Below are 27,498 nucleotides of genomic sequence, written 5' to 3'. Positions count from 1 at the left end.
ATCAAGGACTTAGGGGAGGGAGGGAGGAAGGAAGGAAGAGTCCATGGACAGGTGAAGGAGTTCAGTATTGGAGTCTTCAAAGGAGCCTACAGGAGTTAGGCATTCCGCTCCCAAATGAATTTGTGTGCTGAAATCCCTTTGGCAACTTTGACAGTTCCAGCCTAATGTGTTATCTGTGGTATTTTCTTATGATTTTCTAGGGCACTTTGTCTTATTTGTATGTTTTCTAGACTGTCCAGGCCTTGGAAAGTGTACATGTTTCTTGTTTGTGCCTTGCAAAATGCTAATCACATGGTCAGAACTTCACAACTAAATAGTAATATCATTTAATGAATAATTGTTGGCAGGGCATGTGGTTTTTATCTGGGGTATGTAATAAGGCAGAAAGCCAAAATCCAAATACATCAGCACTAGAGAGCTGAGGTTTTTTTCTAATTGCTGCAGTCTGGGAAAAATGATCACACTTAGAAAAGGGTACAAATGATTGTTTTGCACGATATACAAATCTAAGAAGTCATCTAAATTTCACCACACACAGATATTGTCCTAAAAATCAAGCGGGTTGGCTGTTAACAAAATTCCCATTGATCTTTTGAGCCGGCTAGTATTCCATTTGCTGAAATATGCTTCAGCATGTATCTTTTTTTCATTTTTTACCTTTACTACTGGGAGCTCTTGCACAGGGGCACTTTGTGAAGTCAAAAGGGTTGAGAACATAAAAATTAGATGGTAACAGAGGGTGAATCCCAGTGAAGATTGAACCTGGTGATACTGGCGCTCATCCATGCTTGCAGCTGTTTCCTTTGTTTCGCACTGACTCAATAGACATTCTAGGTTTCAAAGTGACACATGAATGGAGTGACAGTGCTGGGATCATGTTACATAGACTGTTCAGAGAGAAGGCATGACATGAAACTCATTCAAGCAGACCTCCCTTCTGAGGTCAAGAAGAGTTTTGCTTGAATAATGACTTCGGGATCAGGCTCATACTATGTTATATAGTTCAAACTTCTCTAAACTGGGACAGCAGGACCATGGATATTCCAAGGCCAGAGTGTCCTGGTGTGGGCCAGCAGGGCAGCGGGCTCCTGTCAGCAAGCTGCCAGCAGGGCAGGGATCCGGGCATGTGGCAGCGGGGCTGCCTGATGAGGATGCCAGGTGGGGTCAGAAAGCCTGGTGGGCAGGCAGGACAGTGGGGCCAGAAATGATCTCCCCTGGCAAAAATCCCTCATCCAGTATCAGTCAGTTGCCTGACCAGGAAGGTCCAACCTATACAAGAAAAATAGTAGGAAATAAGTCTTGTTAATCTTGCAACCTAATTTACCATAGACATCTTCCTAACATCTTATTACTACCAAACCTTCATCAGTCTACTTGAGCTCTCAGATGGTTGCCATTTAATGGTATCATCCATGCTCCGCATTAGAAGGGCCTTATTGCAAGCTTTTTTGTTTTTAGATTGGCTTCTTATCTGACTCCTTTCTAACTTCCAAAGGATTCTTTGTAATTTTAAACTTCCATAAGGTTTTATCAAGTGGAGTTTTTTTATTTGCTCTCTTTCTAGTATCGATATGGGAAAACTCACTGGTGCAGTCCAAGGGGCAGCCACTATAAAACTTATTCACGATGCTTCCCTTGTCCTCCAGCAAAATTTGGTCATCCCCCAAGTAGTCCATGACTTTTACAATCATAGGAAAGATAGAAAACTCTTGCAATTCTGGGCCCATACTCTAATATCTCACATAACGTAAAGAGGAATAACTCCACCTAAGTCAATAGACTTGTAGAAGACAGTGAGTTCAAAATCTTGCCCATTGTTCTATTCTGTTCCTCTCAGCCTTTGGTACTGTTTTTCCCAGTATGCATCCCCCTCCTCTTCTTAAACAGAAGTAGTTAAATCTTTTGAAATAATATATTTAGTCCTTGTTGTGTAAGCATGTTTCATCTATATGTTTAATATTTCTTTTAAAAAATTTGTAGCTTTATCTTTTGTAACATAATGTGTCTGGTTTATAAGAACAGAGATGTTCATCTTTCAGCCCTTCTCTCCTCAAAGTTAGTCTCCCTGATAAATTGAATGAATTATTTTTGTTGGCTATCTTCATAGCTGCCATCACTGTGTTTCCAATTTGTCAACATAGTTTTGAGAAATTGTTAGGCTGTGTAAGTCCTCCTAAGCACCATGGGGAGAAAAAATATTCACTTATTGCACTTGTGTGTGATTACATTACGCATATCAGAACGATTAAAAATTAAATGTCATATTTAATTCTTCCCATATAGTTGATGATATAACTTCTCCTTCTTTCTGAAAACATCCTGGAAGCTAATTCTTCTGTCTCATCTTAGATCACTAATACAGCAAAACAGCAAGTCTGATAGAGATTAGTGTGAGGATCATAGGAGTCAGACAATCAAAGTTTTACTCTAACTCTCTGTGTCCTTGGGTAAAGTTACTTCTCTCTAAGTTTCTCAGTCTGTAAAATGGGGGTAATACTAATGTACTGCATAGTACTAATATCATAATTTGCTGGACTTCTGCCTTCTGGAATACTTATGGTGCAGTAAGGAGAAGGAATGTCCTAAGACCCAGACCAGAGGTATCCCAGAAAAAACTCCGCTGTGTCCAGGGAATGCATCTGCTCTTCCGACATTTTTTGCAGAAGAGCAGATGTGCTCTTTCAGAATCCCTGTCTCCTCATTTCATGAGGAAGAAAGGCTCTTCTGAAAGAGGAAGTTTTTCCAAAATTTGGCCCAGTGTAGATGGGAAAAATTTTGGAAAAACCTCTTCCGAAAAAACAATCGGAGCGCAATTTGCATACCTTTTTCCAGAAAAAAGTGGCAGTCTAGACATAGCCCATGTTTAATGTATTTGTTCATGATCTTGAAAAGTCAGTGAAGACTGAGGTGGCCAAATATGCAGATGACAATTTTTTTTTTAGTATAGTGAAGATTAAAAAACTGATGATCTTTACAGGGATCTAACAAAGCCAGAAGAGTGGACTACACCATGGCAGATGAAATTCATTGTTGACAAGTGCACATTGGAAGGAGAGATAGGAACTATTCACCCACTTCACAATGGGAGATGTACTAGTGTAGTCAATTAACTGATTAACCAATAAGCAAAAGCTTATAGGTTAATGCTATAGATTACACGCATTCCCCCTCCCCCCCCCCCCCCGCCCAGTAAATTTTTTAGCAGGCTGACTAGCAGCCTGTCTCAGTCTTGACTTGCGACGGGTCTGGGACCTACCCCCACTGTGGCTCTGCATTTAAAGTGTTATTAGGAGATAGGTGGGCAGGTAGCCCAGCTCAGTTCTGGCTCACGCCAGGTCCAGGAGCTCAGACCTGTCCCCCCCCCCCTTGCTGCCACCCTGTATCTGGAGGCAGCAGTGCGGGGAGACAGAAAGCCAGTCCACAAGGCGAGCTGTTTTTTAAAATGGCTTCCCTTGTGGACCAGCTCCCACCTGGCACCCTGTACCAGAGGCAGCAGTGCAGAGTGCCAAGGGGTTCCTCTGGAGTGGGGCTGGATTGCACTGGCTTCCAGCCCTGTCCCCGGGGAATACAGAACAGTCAAGTAACCGATAAGAATTCATGAGATTACTTGACTATTCAGTTAACTGATATTTAACATCCCAACTTCCAAAGCTACTTTAAGAACTTGCTCATTCATGGAGAGAGTTAATTATGGCAGTTAAGATGAATGTATAGCAATCCTGATGGGTTACAAAAAACCCATGTATCCACCATTAAGTGAATGTTTCCAAGTTTAGTTCTTTGGGCATCATTGTTTCAAATGATAACAAGAAATTCAGTAGTAGATGCTAAGCAGATGCTGGTTTCAGCCTGCAGTAAGATTTATTGACCTGAATAAATACTAACCAAATTAATACCAAAGTCTGTATGTAATACAGTTTTAAGGTCAGAAAAGACCATAATGGACTCGTCTGGCTTCCACCCAATGGTTCCCACATCAAGCCCATAACTTCTAATTGAACTAGAGCAGATTTTTTATAGAAAAACAAACAGCCCTGAATTTAAAGACTTCAAGTGACAGAATATGCAACATCCCTAGGTAAATTACTCCAAGGCTACGTCTACACTGGCCCCTTTTCCGAAAAGGAACGAGGTGTACAGATAGATCGGAATGGCTACATAGTTCGAACTATCTAGCCCGTGCCGCGTGTAGCCGCGCGGCACGGGGTTCGAACAAGCCGGCTTTTAAAAATGGCGGAGCCGGCTTTATGCTAATGAAGCCCGGGAAATTCAAATCCCGGGCTTCATTAGCAAGTTCGGTATGCATACATTACCCCGCTAGTTCGAACTAGGGGGGTAGTGTAGACATACCCTATACAAAGTGGCTGGATTCCTGTAGTGCAGTGTTTCTGAGAGTGTTCTGTGAAATCTCTTTCAGAAAAACATTAACTGGCTGCCCCGGTTTATTTACTGGCGCTGCAGCCACGGAGCCTTGCGGCTCCCATTGGCTCCGTTTCATCCTTTGCAGCCAAGGGGAGCTGCAGGAATGCACCAACTATTGAGGAAAAATCTAGCTTCCGTGCAATGTCACAGTTAAAATTAAGCATGGCAAGCCCATTCAAACGCTCTTGTCCCATAGCTGAATGGTGATAGTTCTTCACCTGCTTCAACATGTTGAAGATGTGATCACCTGAAGCCACAGATGCAGGCAAACTGACAAAAATATGCAATGCAATTGTAATATTAAGAAACACCTCAGAGAGTCCAAGGTTGAGTATTTCTTGAAGCAATTCCTTTTGGCTTGCAATCCAGTTTAAAGTTCATGGAATAAGTTTGTTTGAGGAAGATGACCTCGTCGCCGAGATCTTTTGAGATTTCTTTCAATTTCTGTACTGTTTCTGAAATTGGTCAAAATCAATCAGTTAACAAAAAAATTATGTCTTTTACCAAATCACAGCTCTTATTTGCTTAAATTTGCAGCTCTAAACTGAGAGAGTATCACATTTTGGTCCAACAGGGATGCGCATAAAAACAAGTTGTGAAACTTGTCAAATGCCAAAAAATTAACATGTCTAAATTTGAGGCCCTCTTTGAGCTTGAGGCCCAGGTCAAATGGCTCTCCTGCCTCTTCACCTCCCACCTCCCGACTGACCATGGGTTTATGACCTGACCCTTTAGATTATGACTTGGGTAGATGTGCTGCTGAGTTTATGCTGGGAATTGAGAGGGAAAATAATCCCTTATATATATCTATATATATATATATACACACAGAAATGCTGAAGTCATTGAGACACTCTAAATTACATTGCTGGAGTCAATGTATTTTACATCACGTTTCCGCACCGTCCACACAGCAGGAGGCCAACGAGAGCAAATGCCCCCGTTGGCTTCCGTTATTCCCTTACTCCTCCCTGCTTCATGAGGAGCAGGAGTACAGTTCTGATAAATCAAACCCGGAAAGATCGAGTGCATCAGTGTTAGTCTTCTGTATAATGTAGATTAGGGATGTTAAATATTGGTTAATTGAATAGGTTCACATGAATTCTTATTGGTTACTCTACTATTCTATAGTCCCTGGGTGTGAGGCTGTCAACCAGTGCAGTCTGGCCCCACTCCCGAGAAGGCCCCAGCCACTTGCTTCTGCCTTTGTGGGGTTACCGGCGGGAGCTGGTCCACAAAGGGAGCCAGTCTAAAAACTAGCTCCCCTCGCAGACCGCTTGCCTGTCACCCCACACTACTGCCTCTAATACAGAGGCAGCAGCACAGGTGGCAGCGGCCCCTGTACGGGTGTGGGGAAAGGGTCTGAGTTCCTGGACCCAGTACCAGCCAGAACTGAGCCGGGCTGCCAGCCCACCTGGCTCCTAATACACTTTAAATGCAGAGCTGCAGCAGAGGTAGGTCCTGGACCTGGCACAAACTGGGACTGAGCTGGGCTGCTAGCCAGCCTGCTAAAAAATTGACTGGCAGAGGGTGGGATGTGTGTGTGTAGTCAATAGCATTAACCGATAAGATTTTGCTTATCAGTTAATCAGCTACACTATTACATCCCTAATGTAGATGTGCCCTTGGAGTGTAAACGTTATGCTCTGTTAGTGCATGTTTGCAGCATTTGATTTTGGCTGTAAAGTCTTTAAAATAGAAACCTCTTCTTCATATCTCTACACAAATAATAAACACTGAGAATAAATGCTATTTAGCATCTCATTTTTCGTCTTAACTCAAAGGTAAGTTCTAGGAAAGGACAATAGAGAAGAAACATTCCAAGGTTCACTTTGATTTGTATGTAGTGCTTCTCCACCCTCAAACATCAAAGGCAGGTGAGCTACAAATGAGCATCTCTACCTGAAAAAAGTTACCATAGGCCATTAATCACACAGTTATTTGAAGTGTGGATGGAAGGGGTCTGAGCCACTGACACTGAAACAACAAGTCTGGATAAAAGCTGGGTTATGCCAATTTTTGACTCAAGCTCTCAAATCTCACTGTTTACATGGAGAACAAGCTGAACTACTACAATTTACCCTAAAAAGCCCAGATTCCAAGTCATCCTGATGCAACAATGCTGTAAAACCCCTTGTTTCATCACCTGAATCCTTGCACCATGATTCACTGAGATTTGGATTATCCATGTGTGGACGAGGAAAACCATTTTAGGATTGTGAAAACATGAGTTAGGGGAGGCGTTTACATTCAGACATCGGATGGGCCCAGCAGAGTACAGATACTAAATTGGAGATTTGCAATTTCCTTGGATCAAGGTGTGTTCGGGGTTCCTTTGGAGGAACATCAGAAGTAACACTTGTTCTGCACTATAAGGGCACAAGCTGGGTTTTCAGGTAAAACTTGGCTCTAACTCAGAGATGGGAGAGATTTGTTGGGTATATCTATACTTACTGGGAGATCAATGCTCCAGAGTTTGATCTTCTAGGCTGTGTCTAGACTGCATCCCTTTTACGGAAAAGGGATGCAAATTAGACACATCACAATTGCAAATGAAGCGGGGATTTAAATCCTCCCTGCTTCATTTGCATAAAAATGGCTGCCGCTTTTTTCCGGCTCGGACCTTTGCCGGAAAAAAGCGCCAGTCTAGATGCGGCTCTTTCAGAAAATAAAGCCTTTTCCGAAAGATCTCTTATTCCTTATTTTAAGAGGAATAAGGGATCTTTACGAAAAGGCTTTATTTTCCAAAAGATCCGCGTCTAGACTGGCGCTTTTTTCCGGCAAAGGTCTGAGCCGGAAAAAAGCGGCAGCCATTTTTATGCAAATGAAGCAGGGGGGATTTAAATTCCCCACTTCATTTGCAATTGCGATAGGTCTAATTTGCATCCCTTTTCCGGAAAAGGGATGCAGTCCAGACACAGCCCTAGTGTTTGATTTAGTGAGTTGACCCATAAATCAAACTCTGAGGGCAGCTCCCACTGGTGTCTGTTACTCCTCCTTCTGCAAGGAGTAAGGGAAGCTGACAGGAGCCTTTGCTGCCATGGGGTTCCCACAGTGTGGACTCCTCTAAGGCCTGGCTTAAGGTAAGGTGACTCCTATGTATTTTGCTTAAGGTACACATTTTGCCTAGCTGGAGTTGCGTACCTGAAACCCACCTGCCAGGCCTAGCGTAGACCAGACCTTAGTTTGGTTTTGCTGCACTGGGGAGCTTTAGAGTCCCAGATGATTCAAGTACAGGAGGACTGGCTACCCTATTCTTTGCCCAAACAGAAGAGTGGAGGATGGTGACCACACCTTGCTGGGATCCAAGTGCCAAGTTTAGAGTTTTGTGCTTGTGCTTGCTCTCTGTTAAAGCCTTAGATTCTGGGTAACCGGGGACAAAAATAGCCAGATCTGGGGCTGTGTGTCATACTCAATGCAATGGGGGGGGGGGGTCTGTAAGTTTTTGTTGCAACAGGGGGAGCCCGCCTTGTTCTGGATAGAGCCAGTGCCAATGTGAGGGGCTGGGTACGAAACTAATCAGGCCAGGCCCAAATGGCTCCATCTGTTCTTTCCTGGCCTTGTGAGGCTCCATTTCCCAGCGAGCCTCGGCACGTGTGGAGCGCGGCCGCTGCCTTCCCCCGGGGAGTCGCTGGCGCCGTGGGGTCTCCGGCAGCGCCGGCGAAGGGTTAATGGGAAGCCCCACGCCCCCTTTGACGGAACTGAGCCAACCTCACCAAATTTGAAAAGGCATCCGGAGTTGCGTGTGCGCCCTGGGCGCACGGAGCCGGCGCTGGGCGCGGGGGTCCCCGGGCTCTAGGAGCAGCCGCCAGGGCTTAGCTTGCAGGGGGGATTTGGCTTTCCTTGGCCAGCCAGGCGCAGAGGTGATCTGTGTCTTAAGGAGCGCTCCTGCTCCGACAGCCCCGGATCTCCCCCAGCCCGCTCGCCGGTCAGCGTGACTCCGGATTGCGGAGGCAAAGAACCGGCGTCTTTGTGCAGTGTGGCCCCGGCTCCAGCGCTTCTCGCTGGGAAGATGAAGTTGGCGCTTCTCTGGCCCTGGTGGTGCTGTTTCTGCGGCTGCACGCTCGGGACCGGCTTCCTCTACCAGTTCCCCGCCTCCACTTTGCAGCACAACTACCCCGAGCAGAGCTCGGGGTCGCCAGGCAGCGGCTTCACAAACCGCCGGTGAGTAAATCCAGCAGATCTCTGGCAGCGCTCGGCGTCCGCCTTCTCCAGTACTTACCAGGGGGGCTGCAGAAATGGCACCTTCCCGCGGGGGTAGCAGGAACGTAGCCCCCTGTATCAATGAAACGCGAGAGCCCCGCTGAACAGTAACTGGGATGGGAAAGCCCAGACTTGGGGATGGCTTGGCACCGCCTGGGCCCCCCTGACTTCAGCTTTCTGAGCATGGCCATTAGGAGTTGTCTCCCCTTCTTGCTGGTCGTTTTCAGACGCTTTGGCTGCCTCCCCAGGATGAATTGGAAGTGGAGAGTAGGGACCCTTGTGTTTCAACATCTCCCTCTCTTCCTCCCCCCCCCCCCCAGCCAGCCGGAGGCTCCCCATCCTAGACAGAGTACACCAGATTGTTCTCCTGGTCACTGGAGACCCCAGAAGTGGAGTAGTTGGTTGATTTGATCATCAGCATTCCCCATGTACCAGAAAAGCCAAGCTCTGGTTGAAATCAGTCCTGCTAAAGTGTAGTATCTGCTCCAAGAGACCAGTTACCAAAGGGACCTTTTTTTTTTTTTGGTCAGTGGCTGCTGACTCCCAGAAAAATCAGGTGGACTCTGATAGAGACGGTGACATTCCCCTTGCGCACTAGAGCCTTGGGGGGACCACGCTAGTGGATTTCGTGTGCTCCAGCCCTGCAGAGGGATTGTGTATGTGTGTGTGTGTGGGGGGGATTTGGAGTACCACTGCAGGCTCCCCATTGATGGGGGGAGCCCCAAATCTCAGGGGCTGGAACCAGGGCAAGACGGGGGCTATATCTTGCCCCTGGGCCTTAGGTACCACACCCCCGCTTTAGGGCTAGCTTGGCTCACCCTGCTCTGCAAAAGCACATCGTGCATGTTTATGCTCCCTAAGAAACTTCCTACCTGCCTGAATCAGGTTAGGAAGCACTTAATTACATTGAGGACTTGAGCACTGTCAGTAAGACTCTCTGCTTGCCCCAAATCAAATATTAGGTGGACTTCTAAATGAAAGCATAACCCCACAGGGGTTTGGATCCACAATCTTCTGATAGCATCAGAGGATGTTCATGAGGCTACACAAAATCCTCCCTTTAAACATGACTGGCATGTAACATGCTGTGCCAGTAGAGGGAACCATTATAGTCCTGGAAATGTAACTAAAGGTTGTTCAGCTCAACAAAGAAAAAACCCTAACTGCAGATTTGCTACAGGGGCTACAAAGTTCAAAAGTGAATTGGCCTCTAATTAAAGCGAAACAAACCCTGAATCAGTTTCACACAAATGTAATATAAATAGCCCTTAATCTACTCTGTCTTGCTGCTTGAACAGAGAAAACAATTTAGATTTGTGTCTCCCTGAACTTTTCTAGAAGTAAAACAGCTGTGCAAATGAATGAGTAGCTGTGTATGGTAACAGGGAGTAATTTAGGACTAACAATCTTGATTTAAATTACTGATTTAAATTCATTGTTGTATATATTAACCCTTTAAAATCGGAGTATTGGTGGTAAACATTCAGCGTTTGTAAGGCCTGCTTTTTCTCTTTGCTGTGCCACTGCAAATCCCTAGTGTGGATCCGTTAACACTGAGCAGAAAGGAGCTCATACTAGTGGGCTACGTCTAGACTGGCATGATTTTCCGCAAATGCTTTTAACGGAAAAGTTTTCCGTTAAAAGCATTTGCGGAAAAAAGCATCTAGATTGGCACGGACGCTTTTCCACAAAAGCGCTTTTTGCGGAAAAGCGTCCGTGCCAATCTAGACGCGCTCTTCCACAATAAAGCCCCGATCGCCATTTTCACGATCGGGGCTTTTTTGCGCAAATCAAATCTGAGCTGTCTACACTGGCCCTTTTGTACAAAAGCTTTGCGCAAAAGGATTTTTGCCCGAACGGGAGCAGCATAGTATTTCCGCAAGAAACACTGATTTCAGACAGTAGGAAGTCAGTGCTCTTGCAGAAATTCAAGCGGCCAGTCTAGATACAGCCGTGTAGTTTATCCTGGTTTTAAAGGAGACTTCCTCAGTGCAGCAGTGTATCTACATGATGGGTTTGCATCAGTTCCTCCCCCTGAACCAAGGCGAGTGTTGCCCATTGTGCGAGAGGAAAAATACATCTTGTATCAAATTATGTGAATAAGTTTTGTGCCTGGTTGTCAAATTGACCCAGAAACCAGTTTGAGGTACAGAAGTGTGGGTGTGGTCTCAGAACAGTGTAACTATCAGAGTCTGAAATGTCAGAAACACTGCATAATAATGAGGAAAAACCTACTCCAACCAGGACCCATGCCACCCTCCCCTCTCCTTAAAATATAGCTTGCAATGAGGACTATGGCTAGTACCTGAGCAATACATTAGCCTGCAGATTTTTTCTGACAGCTACCATCTTCACATGTGTACCTTTCTTTAGCTCAGCAATCATCTCTCCTCATTCTCCTTTTTTTAATCCCAGTGTCCCATCTCATCTTGGACTGTAAGAATGTTGGGGGCAGGAACGTGTCTGTCTTTGTGTTTGTAAATGTACAGTTGCAGGCCTAATAGAGTATAAAATTATGGAGTTAATGTAAGGGTACATCTACACAGCAGCGTTATTTCAGAATAACCGATGTTACTTCAAAATAACAAAGTGCATGTCTACACAGTAAGCTAGTTATTTTGAAATAATTTCGAGCTGAAAGACGTCTTACTCCGACTTCTGTAACCCTCATTTCACAAGGAGTAAGGGAAGTCAAATGGAGAGTGTTCTTCCTTCGACTTCCTGCTGTGTACACAGCCCAAAAGTCAAATTAAGCTATTTCAACTTCAGCTATGCAATTGACATAGTTGAAGTTGCATAACTTAATTTGACTGTTGCTCGGCAGTGTAGACATGTCTAAAGAGATTGTCTAATATCCTAAGACCAATGTGACTGCAATTACATGGCCTAAAATTAATATAAATGATTCTCAATAATGTTATGTGGAATTGTTCCAAAAATTGGAAGTTTTGACACTTGAAAATTAGTTTGTTGGTAATTGGAACAGCGTCACATTGTTGGTAATTGGAACAGCATCACATTATTAAAACATTTCTTACTGTGAAATTTAGTTTGGGAAAGATGTGGTCTAGTGGTTCAACATGATGTGGGGGCCTTGCAGGGTAGGTTCTTTTGACTTTTGCATTCTGGGCTGGAGCTTTGTTGTGTGCAAGCTAACTAAAATGGTTTAAAAAGTTTAACAGCAAGAGCATGGAGATGTAGGAATGGCACTGAAATGCCAGACACTGTTTTTCCTTTTGTTATTCTGCTAAATCATGTTCATTTAGGAGAGCGTCTACTGTCTTGGCTTTCTAATTGTTTGATGAATAACTTCCTTCCATGTACATTGCACTCCCCAGCACTAGCAAGGAAAGGCATTGAAATAGCAGAAGCATGTCTGAGCAGGGGACAGGAGATGGGGCAACCTCGCTTTTCCAAACTAAAATAGTAGATTCTTGCCTTGTCAATTGTCTTTGTTTTTTCAGAAAACGGCATTTGTTGGTATTTGTAGGTTTCACATCTAATCACTGGCAACAGCAATGGCAAGAGGAATGCTGAGTCATGAGATCTTAGCATCCAGAAGAACAGTACAACATTAAACAATGTGGATGTGGGGGATTGCTCCAGGAGTAGATGCAGGCATGTCCACAAATGCATGGGAGACAAGATATGCAGGTCCCAGTTTGGGTGAATGCTTGAATGGCTGTCAAATCCAATGGTTGGACTCCCAGCTGTCGTGTGAGTAATGCTCTGTCTCTTTTTGGGGAAGAAGGTGGTTCCTTTCCTGTTTGGCACTGGTGATCTTGACTTTTTTTTTCCAGTGCATATCAGGTGCTGGGACTCTATCAGTGTCCTCTGGAATCACCGTCCTCTTCCGTGTTCTCCAAGAATTGTTCTGTTCTAGGTCTTTCAAGGCCAGTTGTTTTGGTTGGTTTCATTATGCTTGGCTTGGCTTCAAGGTACGGGCTGAACCTCTCTAATCCAGACTGTCTTGTCCAGAAACATCTGTTGTCCAGAATGATTTTGGTTAGCTAGATGTATCTAAAAGGTTCAGGTATCTAAGAGGGTGTCACAAGGAGGAAGGAGAAAAATTGTTCTCCTTAGCCTCTGAGGATAGGACAAGAAGCAATGGGCTTAAACCGCTGCAAGGGTAGTTTAGGTAGGACATTAGGAAAAACTTCCTAACTGTCGGTGTGGTTAAACACTGGAATAAGCTGCTTAGGAAGTGTGTTGAATCTCCATCTCTGGAGATATTTAAAAGCAGGTTAGATAAGACATCTGTCAGGGATGGTCTAGATGGTGCTTGGTCCTGCTGTGAGGACAAGGGACTGGACTCGATGACCTTTTGAGGTCCCTTCCAGTTCTGGTGTTCTATGATAGTCCACTTATCATGGGTGTGGCCAAGTTTCCCGTGGTCCCATAAAGTTTGTTTACAGCCACCAGTCCTAGCTCTCAGTGCTCTGTGCTGTTATTTAGCTCTAACTTACCCCTAAAAGTCCTCTAACAGCACAATGAGCAGAGGAGGTGCTGATAATGCTGCTATACTGTATTGACCACTGTGCCATCAGCTGGGATATGCGACCAACATTTTCAGAAAGGCTCTGCACCCACAGCTGCGGCCAGATTTTTAAAACAACTTGGCACAGGAATTCTAATCTCTTGAAAATCCCCCCCTGAAAGAACGTTTGGCCCGGGAGAACATGGGAGAGCCTGTGTCACTACTTAGTTGGCCGTCACTGCGGCTTCCTGAAGGGAATTTTTACACTGTTGTTGCTTTAATGAATTTAAGGCTGACACTGCAGGCACCCTGTGAATGGAGCTGTCATCTTGTCTGACACTGACAACGCAGGGAGGATAATCTGATACGCTTGGGCTTCACAGTGTTTCAACACTGAAAATCCCACCAAGCTAAACACTGATGAGGAGGGAGTTAAATTACTTTAACCTAATCTCGGCCTTTTGTTTTAACATGCGGTACTGCTAGAAGTCAAAGAACAGTGCTTAATTTGCACCAGAGCTCAGCCGTGGTACCTCTAGGCTTGGCAGATTTTAGACCTGGCACCTCTGGGATTGTTATGTCCATTATGAAAGTAAAAAAAAAAAATTGCTTGAGCCCTGGCACCTCTTTGATTACAAATGAAGCTTAGAGGCTTTGTGACAATGCCTAGTTGGCCAAATTGCCTTGGCTTTTGTGAGTGGCAGGGGAGTTTGGATTTTCACACAGCGAAATTGACGTGGGTCTTTTTTGCCATTTATTCAGCCAACTAGGTGATCAATGAGATGTCACTTTCTCTGCCTGTCCAATGGATAATGGGCTCTGCCCATCCAGCGGATAATGGGCTCCCATAAATATCCAACACAGTGGCTGTCACGTAAGTCTGGGAATCAGGATATCCCCTCTGTCTTGGTTACCCCATATATAAAACTGGAGTCAACCCTCCTAGCCAGGCCTAGAGTGAAGAATTAATTCAGATGTCCTAAAGTTGTTGGCTTGAAGCCACTATGTCGTAAGCTGTGGGTGTAAAATTCCATGCTATAATTAATATAGTAAACTATTTCTTGTTTCCTTTCCTACATCTGTGCCTGGCAGGCTAGAGGGGTTGTGGAGGGACTTCTTTTTCTTTCCTTCCCCATCTCTTTTTACATTGTGGGAGTTAGTATTTATCTGACCTTTTGCACAGAAGGCTTCAGTTAGTATCAAGAAGAAAGATCCAGTGAACAAAGGAGAGAAATCAGGAGGCGCTGACAGGGAAGGATTCTGACTGGAGCGATCCATGGAAGAGGATGGCGCAGCTGAATTTCTCCCAGCTGTGGAAGTGGTACAGTGTGAGTTGTGGCAACCCTAAACTCCATCACACCTCTGTGAATTACATGCTGATGGAAGCTGATGCTTCACAGCAAAGCGCCTTTGCATTAAATTGTGCCACAAAATGATATGCAGTCCTGCATTGGCTGCCTTTGGTGAACCAGGAACAGAATGAACATTAGTTTTGGGATGTGGGGCCACGAGAGGTCGAGCATGTTTATGCAGATTTCTCTTGTGTTATAACATGTTGGAGGAAATGAGCACATATGGGGCAATTTGATTCTGCAGGGTGCTAGAGTTCTTGGCTCAATGCTCCTGTAAATCAACGTAGCCTGCAACAAAATATAGCCTCTCTGGAATGCATTGCAGACTGTGGCATGGCATTGCAGCCTTTGGGTTAATCTGAATTGCAATGCATTGTCCTCTTTCGTGTGGGCCCATGTTACTGTAAATCACTCATGTATTGCGCTATTCGTTGTTTATAACTCTAAGTTCAAATCTGTTAAATTTGTATTTTGAGTGACTAGATAGCCCCTGCTGAAATAATAGAACTCTGCGTTGTCAGCAGGGAAAATACTTTGGTACTGTTACTGTAATTAGAAAGCCTGATAAAACCTCTTCTAAAGATCTGCATCACTGGCCCATTGGAAATTGTCACAAAAACTACAGCAACATATTCATTTTGCTTGGGTTAGAAACAAGCTAAGTCTCTGTAATTACATCTGTGAGCCCATTCCAAGTGGTTATTGGCATCTGTGAAAAGCAGCTCCTATGACCATACAGTTTGGCTAAAGTTGGATTTCCAGCTCATGGTGAGCACAGAGGAGCTGACTTTCACCATGGGAGGGAGGAAATGCTGTAGAAAAAGAAATTGGATACTGCCTAGGATAACTCCTCTCACACTGCTTGATACCAAATGCTCCTGCTAACTTATGGATTAGGCCTGTCTGAGAATTTGATGTCTTTAATCTAGGGCACTTCAGTATATGTATTTTTGCTGCATTTGAGCTTTCATCCTGTTGAGCTCAGGAGCCAAAATTCACTTTCTGGGGGCATTTACATCAGCTATGCTGGAGCTGATGTTGGAAATTAAATACCAGTGTTTGGTTTGAATTCCATGTTCCCCAAATTGTTTATGAGGCTAGAACTAACTGAAAGTCGCAGGAACTGATTATGTTAAAAGAAGGAAAACCCCTTTTCAGTCCTCCCCCCTGCACCTGTTGTCAGATTTTGTTTGGTAAAGCTTTATTGGATTATGCTTCTACATATGGAGTCTGAACTATTTGATCAGTGGAGAAGAGGAGACTTTCCCATTTAAATTCTTCCTATTCGTTACAGCATGGGCTATATCATAGCCTACAACAACCACTAATTTATGTTCAACACTAATATCACTTACTGAAAACTACTAGCTTGGATGTTCAGCAGTTTCAGTTGAGTATGGCAAGCTTCCTCTTTTCCTTTTTTAAACCACTTGTAGTATTGCTGTGAGCTGTTTAAAGAGCCGCTCTGTTTGCCATAGAGGTGGCTGCATTTTACTTCATTCACCACTGAGACATTCCATGCAAAAATCAACCCCCCAAAAACCGACCTGAAAAGACTTTTAAGGTTTTAAAGTGAAGATTGAAAGGTCAGGAAACAGCACAGCTAAGTTTCTCTGGGCACCTTTATCTCTGGTCCTTGTGCAGTCTAGACTTCACTATAATAGCATGTTATTTTGGAAGGGCCCTGGCTCATTCAGCATCTTCAATGGATCATGCACAGTAAATTAGACATGTTAAAAACAAACCTATGGCAAGGCAAAGTGAAGAGGAAGGAAGCACAATGAAAAATTACTTGGCAATCAATGTCAAAATCAAAACAAACTTATTAAATCACATTTTAAAACAAAGTTATCCTTGCTGTTGAATGAATGCCCTCCTCTCAATCACTGTACCCTGTCAAGGCAATGCATTGAAGGTGAAATCCACTGACTTGAATGGATGATTTACAACAGATACAATTACAAATAGTATTTGGCCCAGAATGAGGCATGGAATTCACCTTGCCTCGTTTCTTGCACATTGTGTCCAGCACCCACCTGGAGGTGAGCTTCTGTGGCAATAACTGTATATGATCATACACGAGCACCGAGAGGCAGAGTTGAAGGTTGTCTGTGCAGCCTTTATTTTGATGCTTCTTGCAAGTTGAATGCTTCAGTTTGAAACCTTGATCTTCTTTTAATATGGGCAATTCCATACAAATAACTGCTTTAAAAAAAGCAAGTAAACTTGAATTCGTTATTTGCCAACTCAAAAAAGCAGCCTAAAACAATCAAAAAATAATTGTTGGCTCACACTGCTCTGTTTCACTCCCCTACCTTCACCCCGTCTGCCAATTGTCTGGCTCCTTGTTCCCCCCCCCCCCCTTTCCCCATCCAGTTTACTCCGTGAATAATTGAGAGATATTACAAAAGAGTGTTTTTTAAAAAATCTACTGCGCATGCAGTGGCTGCATTTTTCTCAATTCTTATCACTTGGCCCAATGAAATTCCACCTGGATACTGAAATACAAATCTCTCTTCCAAAGACTGGCCCCTTACCCAAACCACTGAGGGACTTGAGCTGTCAAAAAAACAAAACAAAACCCACAAGCATTTTTTAATAATGGAAAAAGTTGTTTGTCCCTCCTTTCCCCAAAACTGGCTGATCTGGGCTTGTTGGTTTGGTTTTGTTTTATTTTATTTTTTTAAATCACCGTTGGCCAGAATCCAGGGTTGGAAAATGTCATCTCAAAAGATTGAAAGTTTGGAAGCCTATAATCTGAAAAAGAGCCTTCAATTGCAGCTTTCAGCAAGCCTTAACTGTAACTCTCACAACACCCTCCAGTTAGACGGGATGGGTTCTATTTTATTCCCATTTACACCAGGGTGAGAGAGTCCACAGAAGTCCAGCATTATGTTGGTGTAAGTGAAAGAAGACTCAGGCCTCTAATATACAGTGTAACTCTGAATCTGATATCAGGCCCCCATGCAGTAATTTCTGGGGGGAGGGGTGTGTGCAAGCTGTGAAAGGGGCTGGTGGCTGCACCCCCTTCCCCTGCCCCCAGCCTCACTCCTGGGTGAGGAAGTGGGAAATCAGCCCTAGCCTTCCCTGGCTGGCTAGAGCACAGGGGTGGGAGGCTGGGGCAGTCCACCTCCATGCTTTCCCCCAGCTGGCCAGGATCTGCCCCATGGTGGACCATGAAGGACCGTGGGAGCTGCGTTGGCATCTCCGCCTCCCATGTGTGAGCCTGGATAGCGTGATGGAAGGGTTTTACTGGCATGAGTTTGGGGGTGCAGTTGGTCAGAAGTTTCTGTGGCATTATAACCAATGCAGTATCCCAAGGATAAGAGCTGGACCACACTGTGCACACAGAGGTGAGAATTGGGCTGCTAGTGGGGTGCTGCCACACGTGTGTCTAATTACTGACAAGTACAAAGGAGGCTGTTGTAATTGCATTATGGTTCCATGGTGTTTTGATTATTGAGGGGGTTTTTTCCCCACCGTGGATAAAGCACCTTGAAAGGGCTAAATCTTTATTAAAATCACTCTTGTAACCCAGTGGCTATTGGACTGTGTTTTGAAAGGGGCCTGTCCTTTTGGTGAAACTCAGCCCTTTGTCTCAAGGAGCTCCTGGAATGAAGTACTCATGTGCGAGAGAAGCCATAGAAGAGAGCCGGAGTCTCCTAGCCTTTCTTATCGGCATGGGACACATTTGCGGGGGGATCGCTGTGATGTAGTTGCTGTTTGAAAGCGTCCGTTCGTGCCAGGCTAGAAATGGATTAACCTCAAAGTCACTGAAGTGGCTGGGCCCTTTCTTTATATTAGCACCCGTATACTGAGCGCCGTTACAGACGGTGGCTCTTCAGAACAATGGCAGTTCTGTCAGAAGGCAAACTCTGCTCCGTGGCCCTACAGTGGATAAGATGCTCCTGTTTCTCTACATGTGGAACTCTCTGAAGTGTGACTGGGACAATGCTTTGGTTGTCCAAATGATTCTGCTAGCCCCTAGGAGCTCTAGTCAGTCACGAGGCCTGCACGGCACTGGACACTGCCCAAACACAGAATCAAAAGATGGTCCCTGCCCGCAATGATTATTAAGCTAAGCAGCAAAGTGAGGCACAGATCTAGCTTCTCAAGGGTGGCCAGCGCTTTGGGTGGCCAATTTAAGACGTCTGCTGGGACCTGATGGTTCAGAGAGGGTGTTCAGCTCTTTTGAACATTGAAACTTGTAAGGTATCTGGAGGTGGGCACAGAAAACACTAGTCACTTCTGGAAAGAATAGGTAAAATTGTCTGCTGACCAGAGCTGGAGACTGGGTTTCAGAGCTGGATTCCATTCTTGGCTCTGCAGGAGACCTATGCTGTTTGGGTTAGTTCTCTGTCTCAGTTTACCCTTGTGGTGAAAAGAATCTCACATGACTGGTGCAAGGTTTAATTTATTAATGCATATAACTCACACCCACTCAGAGATGGTGCTTCGTGTCCTCTCTTGTGGTTTGGTCCACACATTGGTAGACTGATCTTGCTACACCAGGCTCTTTTAGCTTGGCAGTAGAGGCTCATGCTTTTAGCTTCAGAAGTCAGAGGCTCAGTCCCTTGAGGTACTGCTCAACTCGGGGTGCAGGGCTGTGTTTGTCTCAAGGCTTCATAATCGTATAGCAATACAAAGGATGAATTGCTGTAGATCAGCGTAGTGCCTGGGAGCTCACTGCCTGAAAAGTCCATTGTCCTAGCGTTTGGGCTATGTTTGGGGCCATGTGCACTTTGTAATTGTAATAATTGTAAGATCCCTGCTTACAATTACAAATTATGGCAAATTTGCCGAATGTTCATTCCAATTTACAAATGGAGATTGATGTTTTTTTTCCTTCTTCACTTGGCTCATTGCAATGATTGGACTGTAGGCCATGTCTTGTTTATGAACATGTGCTCAGCCTCCTCCTGTAATCAAGACCTTATGATACATCATAGGTAGAGCCAGGTGAACTATGTGTGGCAAACAAAGCATTTGTCAAAGACCGCATTTTTCTGGTTGTGCCTGCCCCATGGAAGATTAGCGGTCTTCGTTACAGCTCGTATCTCTAACTCCAGCTCTAGGAGCTTGTAACTCTGGAGGTCCCGGTTCAGTCCCTGGAATTGGCCAAAATGATGGCTATCACACAAGCGTTGCATGTCGATGTGGTGATAAAGTAGATTGGAACATCCAGGAAGCTCTCCCTGACCCAACTGAGGAAGGGAACAAGCGTTGCACTCTCTCTGCTTTTATCAGAAGAAAGGGTACATCTACACTGCAACGCTATTTCAAAATAACTAGCACTATTCCGAAATAACTGGCTGCTGTGTAGATGCGGACTAAGTTATTTCAAAATACTGTCAAGCTGGAGGACTTCTTACTCTGACTCCTGTAACCCTCATTGTACGAGGAATAAGGGAAGTCGGAAGAAGAGTGCTGTATATCAAAATAAGTGCTGTGTAGACACTTCCTATTTCGAAATCGCTATTTTGAAAGAAGATACGCAATTGATGTAGCTCAATTATCGTAGCTTATTTTGAGTTAAGTCCTGCTGTGTAGGCGCACCCAAAGAGAGCTCTGCTCTACCTACCTTTTCTTTTATGCCTGCCTATATATAAATAGTGAATGTGAGTTCTACACAGATCAACACTCAAGTTGCTCTGTTTCTCTTTGGTAAGATGGGTGCCTGCCACCATCTTGGACTGTGACACGTCTGATTCAGAGCACGCCCTGTAATGAGTGCTCATCTGGGCAGCCATGTTTTAAAGGGAGCTGATCACCAGGAGTGGTGGAATAACAGGAAGAAATGGGATTTAAAGCTGTTTGTCTTCCTTAATGACACTCTATTTAGGGAACGTGACTTGTGTTCATGGACTCACTTTTGACATTGAAACCAACCAGTAACCAGCTTCACCAAACTTCTAAAAAAATGTTTAGGATTTGGCAAATCCTTCTGGTATTAAACTTAATTTAGAGTTCATCTCCATTGCAGCAGCCTCCGTTAATGTCATGATCGAAATGAAATAGACAGTGAGTCCTGCCTGAGGACTCACTGCCTTTATTTTGAACCCAAGCAGCAAGCCTCTAAAACAAATAAATACTTGGCTCCGATATGTAGCTCAGTGATGCATTTCCCTGCATTTTGCATCTAGCCTTGTCACCGGGTAACAATATTAGACAACTATGGTAAGCTCCCTAAAATTTCCCATGGAACAGATGTTGCGTTTCTTTCAGCAGCAGCTACCAGGGCTCATATGGATATCAGACTGAACACTATGGACTCTAAAATTGCCTTGCTAAATGCTGCTGGGCAAATCACAACATCAAAAAAGTGAAAAATCACTTGTGAATCTGTATCTGACAGAGAGGCTAGAATCTGTATGGAGAATGGGGATGGAGTTGGTTTTCACTGTTGAATTTTCTAGCTCTGGTGCAACAGCCCAGAGCTTTCAGTAGATGGTGCCACTAAAGGTCTGCCATCTGGTAGGATAATTAGCCCCTTGAAGAATGCAGGTGTGTGCGCATGTGGATGCAGGGTGGATGAGATATAACATTTGAGTGCCACTGTGGAAAACACTGGTGTATTAAGTGCTGGTTAGAAGGCAGCAGGATTCTCTGTACCATTTGCATTTGATCAACGGGCAACAATTAAAATGCTTCCTTACATACTAGAAGGTTTACCCAGCATTGCTCGGGTCCTTAACTCAATAAGTTTTGTTTTTCTTCATTTAAATCTTTGATCTGGGGTGGGGATGGGGATGGGGATGAGAGGTTCAGTATGCAGACTGCCCCGGGGGAGAGGACAACCCCAGTCGTCTTTCACCACAGCAGCTTGGGGCCAGATGAGAAGCGTCCCTCTATGGCCACTACAGCTAAAATGGGCACAGCCAGGAGAAGGTTGGGGACAGACAGACACGCTCTCTAAAACATGGGTTCCCATGCCAAACTGGGGTGTGTGACCCCGTCCCTCCCCCCTGTCAACTTTCCCCCCCCTCCTAAGTTTTGCTGCTATTTTTGTTTTTTGGCCACGGTCAGTTCCGGTGGGGTTTTTTTTTTTTTTTTGCTCAACAAGTCTTGCTTCTGGGGGGGATGGGGACATGAGGGTTTCTCAACAATCAAAAGTTTGGGAACCACTGCTCTAAAATATATAGTAGGTAGCTGTCCCTTTCTCCATCCCTCTCCCCTGCTGGCCCAATGGAGTTATAGCTGTTCTGGTCCCCATCTCTGGCCGCTTGCTGCCCCCTATGGTCATTCTGTGGTATAACTTTCTCCTACCAGACTCCTCTTCCATTTTACGAGGAAACAAAATTCAAATTCCAGGCACATCCCATTGTCTTGGCAGAACCACACCCTGACCTTGGTTTAAGTTAGGAGAAGCTGCCTACCAAATTGTGTGGTCCTAGCTCTTACTGTTTAGGAGGAGTCCTTGAAGAAATGGACTCTCAGACAGATGGACGGACAGACTGACATGCATTTCCAAAATATATAGTGAGATTTCATAGATACTTTGTAAATATCCCTGTGACATATAAGGTATTACCAGACTATTCTGCCAAAGCACCAAAAAGGCACTGAATTACTGTGTGTGGCTACCATGGTCTCTGATAGTGTTCACAGTAGTAGGGACATAGTTATATTTGGAAATCAAGCTTTTTTGATTGAGATGACCTGATTAAGTAGCAGTAGGGTTGCCGTATTAGTCTGTAACTTTAAAAACAATGAGTAGTTCTGTGGTATCTCCGAGACTAACAAAAATATATGTATAGTATCTTAAGCTTTTGTGGGCAAAACCCACTTCTTCAGATGAGATATCATGAGCTTTCATGGGCAAAACCCTATCCATCCATCCAATCAGTGTGTAAGGTGACACAGGATTACTTCTTCTGATTAAGAAGGTCGCTGTATGTGGAGCATAAAGATACGTCGTTCCCAAGACCTGTGTAAGAGAAAGCGTTATGAACAAAGTCTTGCTATGAGTAGTTTGCATAGCAATATACCCTTTAATGATGTTGTACGGAGACTAGAGGTTACTATTTTGGCCAATGTCATCTTTTTGTCTGCAGTATGAATTGGTAAAGTACTGTTTGGTATTTTACATTAACTCAGGAAATGCCCCTTGTGTATTCTTTAAAGTAGATGCCTTAGTCTCTCCTTGAGATTTCTATTCTTGGAGCTAGAGCTTTCAAAGCAATGCAAATGACTGAATTTTGGGGACTGATAAGTAAACAAACTGACTCAATGAGTTGGTGGGGGAAGCAATGATGAATTTACTGGTTTTGTTTCTTTTACTATTATTGTTGATTTTCTATTATGCAGGAGTACTCAAACCACCGCAGTCACAATCCGATTCTGTGTTTTGTAAATGGAATGGCATCAATTTTACAACACAGCTCTGAGGGTTTAAACCTCAGCTAAGGATGGCGAAGAGACCAATGCTTTTGAGGCTTGTTGATCAGAGCTTTCCAGGGTCGCTTTTCAAGACTCTTGTGCTAAACACAACAGCAGAGTTTTTAAAATGAGGGCCTGAAGTTTGGTGCCTAGGTCCATATTTAAGTGCGTGAAATATGTGACCTGATTTCTGTTTTAAAATGAACCCTGAGAACCCTGTAGGCGACACAGTGTGAAGGTGGTATTGAGGGGTGCACTTTCTGCATAGGCAGGCAAAAACACTACATCGAGACGATTTAGCCAGTGTTGCTTGAGTCCTTAACTCATTATTTTTTTTCTTCATTTAAATCATAGATTTGGGATGTGGTGGGGGATGAGGGGTTCAGATTGCAGGCTGTCCCAGGGAGAGAGGGCTACCTCAGCCCATTTGGGTGCACCCCAACTTCGCATTGGTGGACAGCAATGAGGAGATGGGGAACAAGACAGAAGGAGGGGGACGTTAAGCCCTCGTCCTGCTCCTCAATGCTCTGGCTACGCTGAAGTGGGGGAAGCCCCGACCCCTTGGCCTAGGTGGGGCGGAGCAGTGGGTGGGCTGGGGTGTGTGTGGACCTGAATACAAAGTGGGTGGCCACCCATGAGAGCGCCCCTGCCCCAACCCTTTCTCGCTGCCGCAGTTTGGGGCCAAGTGAAAAGTGCCTCTCTGGCCGCTGCAGCCCCAGTGGGCGCAGCCAGGGGAAGGATTCATGTCCCCCCAGCTGAGGCAGGTCCAGGTCTATCTACTCTCTGTGCTCCGCAGCCAGAGTGAGTGAGGGTCTTTTCCCATGCTCCCTAAAGGGAACACTCAGCAATGTTCCTGCACAAATCAGGGCGGCGGCGGTGGGGGAGGGACTTCAGCCTCCCCCACGCTCTCTCGAACTGGAGTCTGGCGGGTGGGAGGCTCGGGCTAGGCAGGAGCAATCTGAGGCTGACGGCGGCAGCTGGCGCCCCCGCCTGCATGGTCATCAAAGGCTATGACGTCATCATCGGGCGCCATGTGACGTTGTCATTGGGTGCCCCGGGCCAGCGGTGCCCTAGGTGACTGCCTAGGCTCACGGGCTGCCCCTGGGGCTAGGGCAGTCCCAGACCTGGGGCCGGGAAGGGGGGATACATGCCCCTTTCACCTATCTGGGGATTCTGACTTTTTTCTGAATGATTTTATGAGATGCAATCCCATTATTCTGATACAACCAGTGGTAAACTGAATGGGGTTCTTTGCATTAGGTTTGAACAGTTCTAGATCATGGTTCTATAGAGCAGGAACAAACATAAGAGTTCAGAAGCAAGTGCTGATTGTGTTCTTCAGAATCTGAAGTATATTTTAAACAAACACATGGTATTTTGCCCTCTAGTTTCACCCTGAAGCTTTAATCAGAGTCTCTCTAGAAAATCTGATCTTGAAATGAAAAAGGGAAAATATATAAAGGAACAAACCAGTCCTGTGAATGTACTGGGAATATGAAGACGGGAGACCAGTCTGCAAGTGACTCTCCAGCTGTGCAAAAATGTTCAAGCTCAGGTTTTTCTTTCTTTTTAAATGGAGAGCTTTCAGGTTTGTGAAAATGACATACTTGCTTGTAATTGTGCATGATCGCCATACTGAATGGATACCAAATGCCAAATTCCAGTTTGTCAGTCAACTTCAGCCAAGTTGAATTCCATAGATATTTCTGTTTTCTTCCTTGCCCCCCCAAAGTGAAGGCCGGAAACCACTGTCCCCCATTGCTCAAAGCTCTCCCACATTACTGCAAAATACAGGAATGCTTATAACCATGTCTTCAGGAGCAGAGGCCTTTCAAAGAAATAAAAGCTGCTGTCAACTTTTGCGAAGTTAAAGTCCCAGACTAGCCTCCTTCATTTTCTTGATGGTGGACTTGGTTCAGGCAGACATTTGATAGGCTTTGATTGTCATAGCATGTCATCAGTAAGATGAGGGAATCAGACATTCTATAGTGAAATAACAAGGCCCTTCTGCCAGAGAAACCTATCCCCTGTCATGCTCTGTATCTGATCTTCCCCCCGCCTCCCCCCACACAAAGCCTGTGCAACCTTAATTCTGCCCTTTTGTGTGTATGAATTATGATGGTCTATAATTGACTGCATACTGTTTTTTCCTACACACATAACCCCTGTCTCATTCATTGCACAGAGGGACAGTGCTTGGACAAATGCTTAATTCTGGCATTTCTTAACTTCTGAGTCCTTAACTTTTGCCACCTTAAGGTTCTTTAACCAATGTGTTTGTGTAATTTTCTAGGGTTTTTAAAAAAGCAAAGTAGAAAAAAAATATAAATGACAATAGGTGGCATTGTATTGACACCTGCATGGCCTGTTAGCAGGGTGGAAACCTTCAGATACTTCTCCCAGACCTCGGTCACTTGAGCTAATGGAGCACATGATAGCAGCAGTAGTAGATTGGTATCCCCTGGGAGGACCAGCACTTCACAGCTATTTGCTGACAGTAATGGATTGGGGAGACCCAGGAACCTTGGCTTCCATTCCAGGCTTTGGAAGAGAGTGTGCTCTAGTGGGTGATGTCTTGTCCCTCTTCCTCTCCAACTCATTCCTTTCCCAATCCTGTCTCTTTCTCGCCCCTTGTTCTTTATCCCTGTCGGATTCATCTCACCCCAGCCCATTCTTTCCCAGCCTCCACATTTCTCCTCTTACTTTCCTTGCTCAGCCATTGCCAGTTCTCCCCCTATTCCCAGATCCTTCTCGCAGTGTCTTTGCCCAGCCAATCCCAGTTCTCCCATCCCTACTACTTAGCTGCTTATCTGATCTGTCTGCCCTCCTTCTCGTCCCCCAGCTCCATGAGGCTCCAGTCCAGTCTTTCCTCTGGCTTCTCCTCAGATCTGAGTCTGACCCACCAGTCTTTGTTTTCCATCCTGGCTTCTTAGTCTCTCCCCCTGCTCCGGTCCAGATCTTGCTCTTGTTTCCTGGGCCGGCATTTCAACAGTGTTGTCCTCCATGCTGCGTTGACCCAGTAGTCAGAGTGTTGAGGGCGTGGGAGAAGTAAGCTCCCTGCTCCAAGTTCTGGTGCCCAGATCCTGAATGCAATATGACCTGGTGCAAATGGAAGATGGACTTTCCCCGGCAATTCCTGCTCATCCTCCGGCACAGCTCAGGAAACAACCGCCATACTAAGCGTGTGTCTGCTGAGCATGTGCAAATATTGGGTCCGACTGTCACAGGGAAAGGCCCTGGCTCGATCTCTGAAGAGTCCAGCTCCACTGGGGAGACTGAGTTACTTTTCACGGCTGAAGCACACAGGACTCTTCTAGGGGTCAATTTCTGTAACGAAAATTCTGTAAGAGCGCTGGATGTTGCATCAGGTCTGTGCCAAATGTTCTTAATTCTCTGATTGACAAAGCAGCAAAAGAGAATCGAAATCCCTCAATCTTTTCCTTTCCAGATGGTTCCATTTCTTTGGCAACATTATTTACGAGGTTTCCTACGACTCTCAAGGGTGCCTGGGCTCTGAAGATCTTCTGTCACTTTCTCTTCCTTCAGGGCTGCTATCCATGGCTGTAACAGCCTTTTTCGAGGGATAACATGTTTTCTTTTAGGTATAGATAGCAGCTATTCTGTCCCTTCATCAGCTTTGGCTGCTGCTTCCAGGCTCAAAAGTGAATATTGAAATATTAATGTTTTCATCTTTGCCTTCTGGAAAACAATTTATTGGTTCCAGTACCCCCAAGGACAGAACTGGACATTTTTGCATTTCAGGATTTCTAATGCACCTATCTCTGTAATTTCCAGGCACAGAGTTACGTGAGCTTGGTATGTCAGAGCGAGACGTACCCCATGTTGCAAGTCTTTATGAAGATTAGGAAGTATAAACTAGCAGGTAGGCCACGGAGGTAGGGGCCATTTGGGTTCAGTGCCACATACACCCTATGTGACCTCAGGCAGATCCCTTAGTTTTACTCAGTGTATTTCCTCTCCCCTTTCTCCAGGACTGAAGATACAGCCCATTAATGAGTGTGAAGAGCTGGGATGTTGTGGTTCTGACAGACCAGATGCCAACTGTTGCCAAGGCCCCTGGCCTCCCTGGGTACGTCTGTACTGCACGGCTATTTTGAAATAAGCTATTCCAGAATAGTTACTCCGAAATAGCTTGTTTCGAAATAGCACATCTACATTGCAGGGAAGCCTCAAAATTAGTCCGAGGCAGGCTTCCCTAATGTAGACGTGCTATCTTGATTTAGAGCCTCAGGAGACACTGGGGAGGAATAACTTAGAATGGCCCTGGTGAGGGGCTATTTCAAAATAGCAGCAGTGGAGCATCTACACGTGCCTTATTTCGAAATAGCTATTTTGGAATAGGTGTTATTCCTCGTCGAATGAGGTTTACAGTTTTTGGAATAAGCTGTCGGTCACTTCAAAATTATTTTGAAATCATGGAATGGCTGTGTAGATGCTCACATTGTTCTTTTGAAATGCTAGTTATCTTGAAATAACGGTGCAGTGTAGATGCACCCCCTTAGTGCATAGCTGGAAACCAGTCTTGCTTCCTGTCTCGTAGTATTATCAAAACCGATCGCTGATAGGGATGTGCTTAGTGTTCCATAAGAGGCTGGTAGGAGGCCACATGTATTGATGTCACTCATATTATAACACAAGAGCAAG

At 44.9% G+C, this 27,498-nt stretch overlaps 1 protein-coding gene across 3 annotated transcripts in view; it reads left to right on the top strand.

Annotated features, from left to right (window-relative positions):
• The first annotated feature begins 7,975 nt into the window (after positions 1-7,975).
• The window catches only part of COL26A1 (collagen type XXVI alpha 1 chain), a 254,279-nt gene continuing 234,756 nt past the window's right edge, over positions 7,976-27,498 (top strand). For 2 of the 3 annotated variants that reach the window (XM_006114229.5, XM_006114228.5), the window contains exon 1: positions 7,977-8,586. In XM_006114229.5, coding sequence (XP_006114291.1) covers positions 8,435-8,586 — 152 coding nt within the window. In that variant the 5' untranslated portion in view covers positions 7,977-8,434. Of the gene's footprint in view, positions 8,587-27,498 lie in introns of all 3 variants that reach the window. The other variant, XM_006114230.5, reaches the window with a different exon arrangement.

The sequence above is a fragment of the Pelodiscus sinensis genome, chromosome 21 (genome assembly GCF_052426305.1).
Source record: "Pelodiscus sinensis isolate ZL-2025 chromosome 21, ASM5242630v1, whole genome shotgun sequence".
Lineage (NCBI taxonomy): Eukaryota > Metazoa > Chordata > Testudines > Trionychidae > Pelodiscus > Pelodiscus sinensis.
The sequence above is the reverse complement of the archived record's forward strand: the minus strand, read 5'-3'. Positions and strand labels throughout refer to the sequence as shown.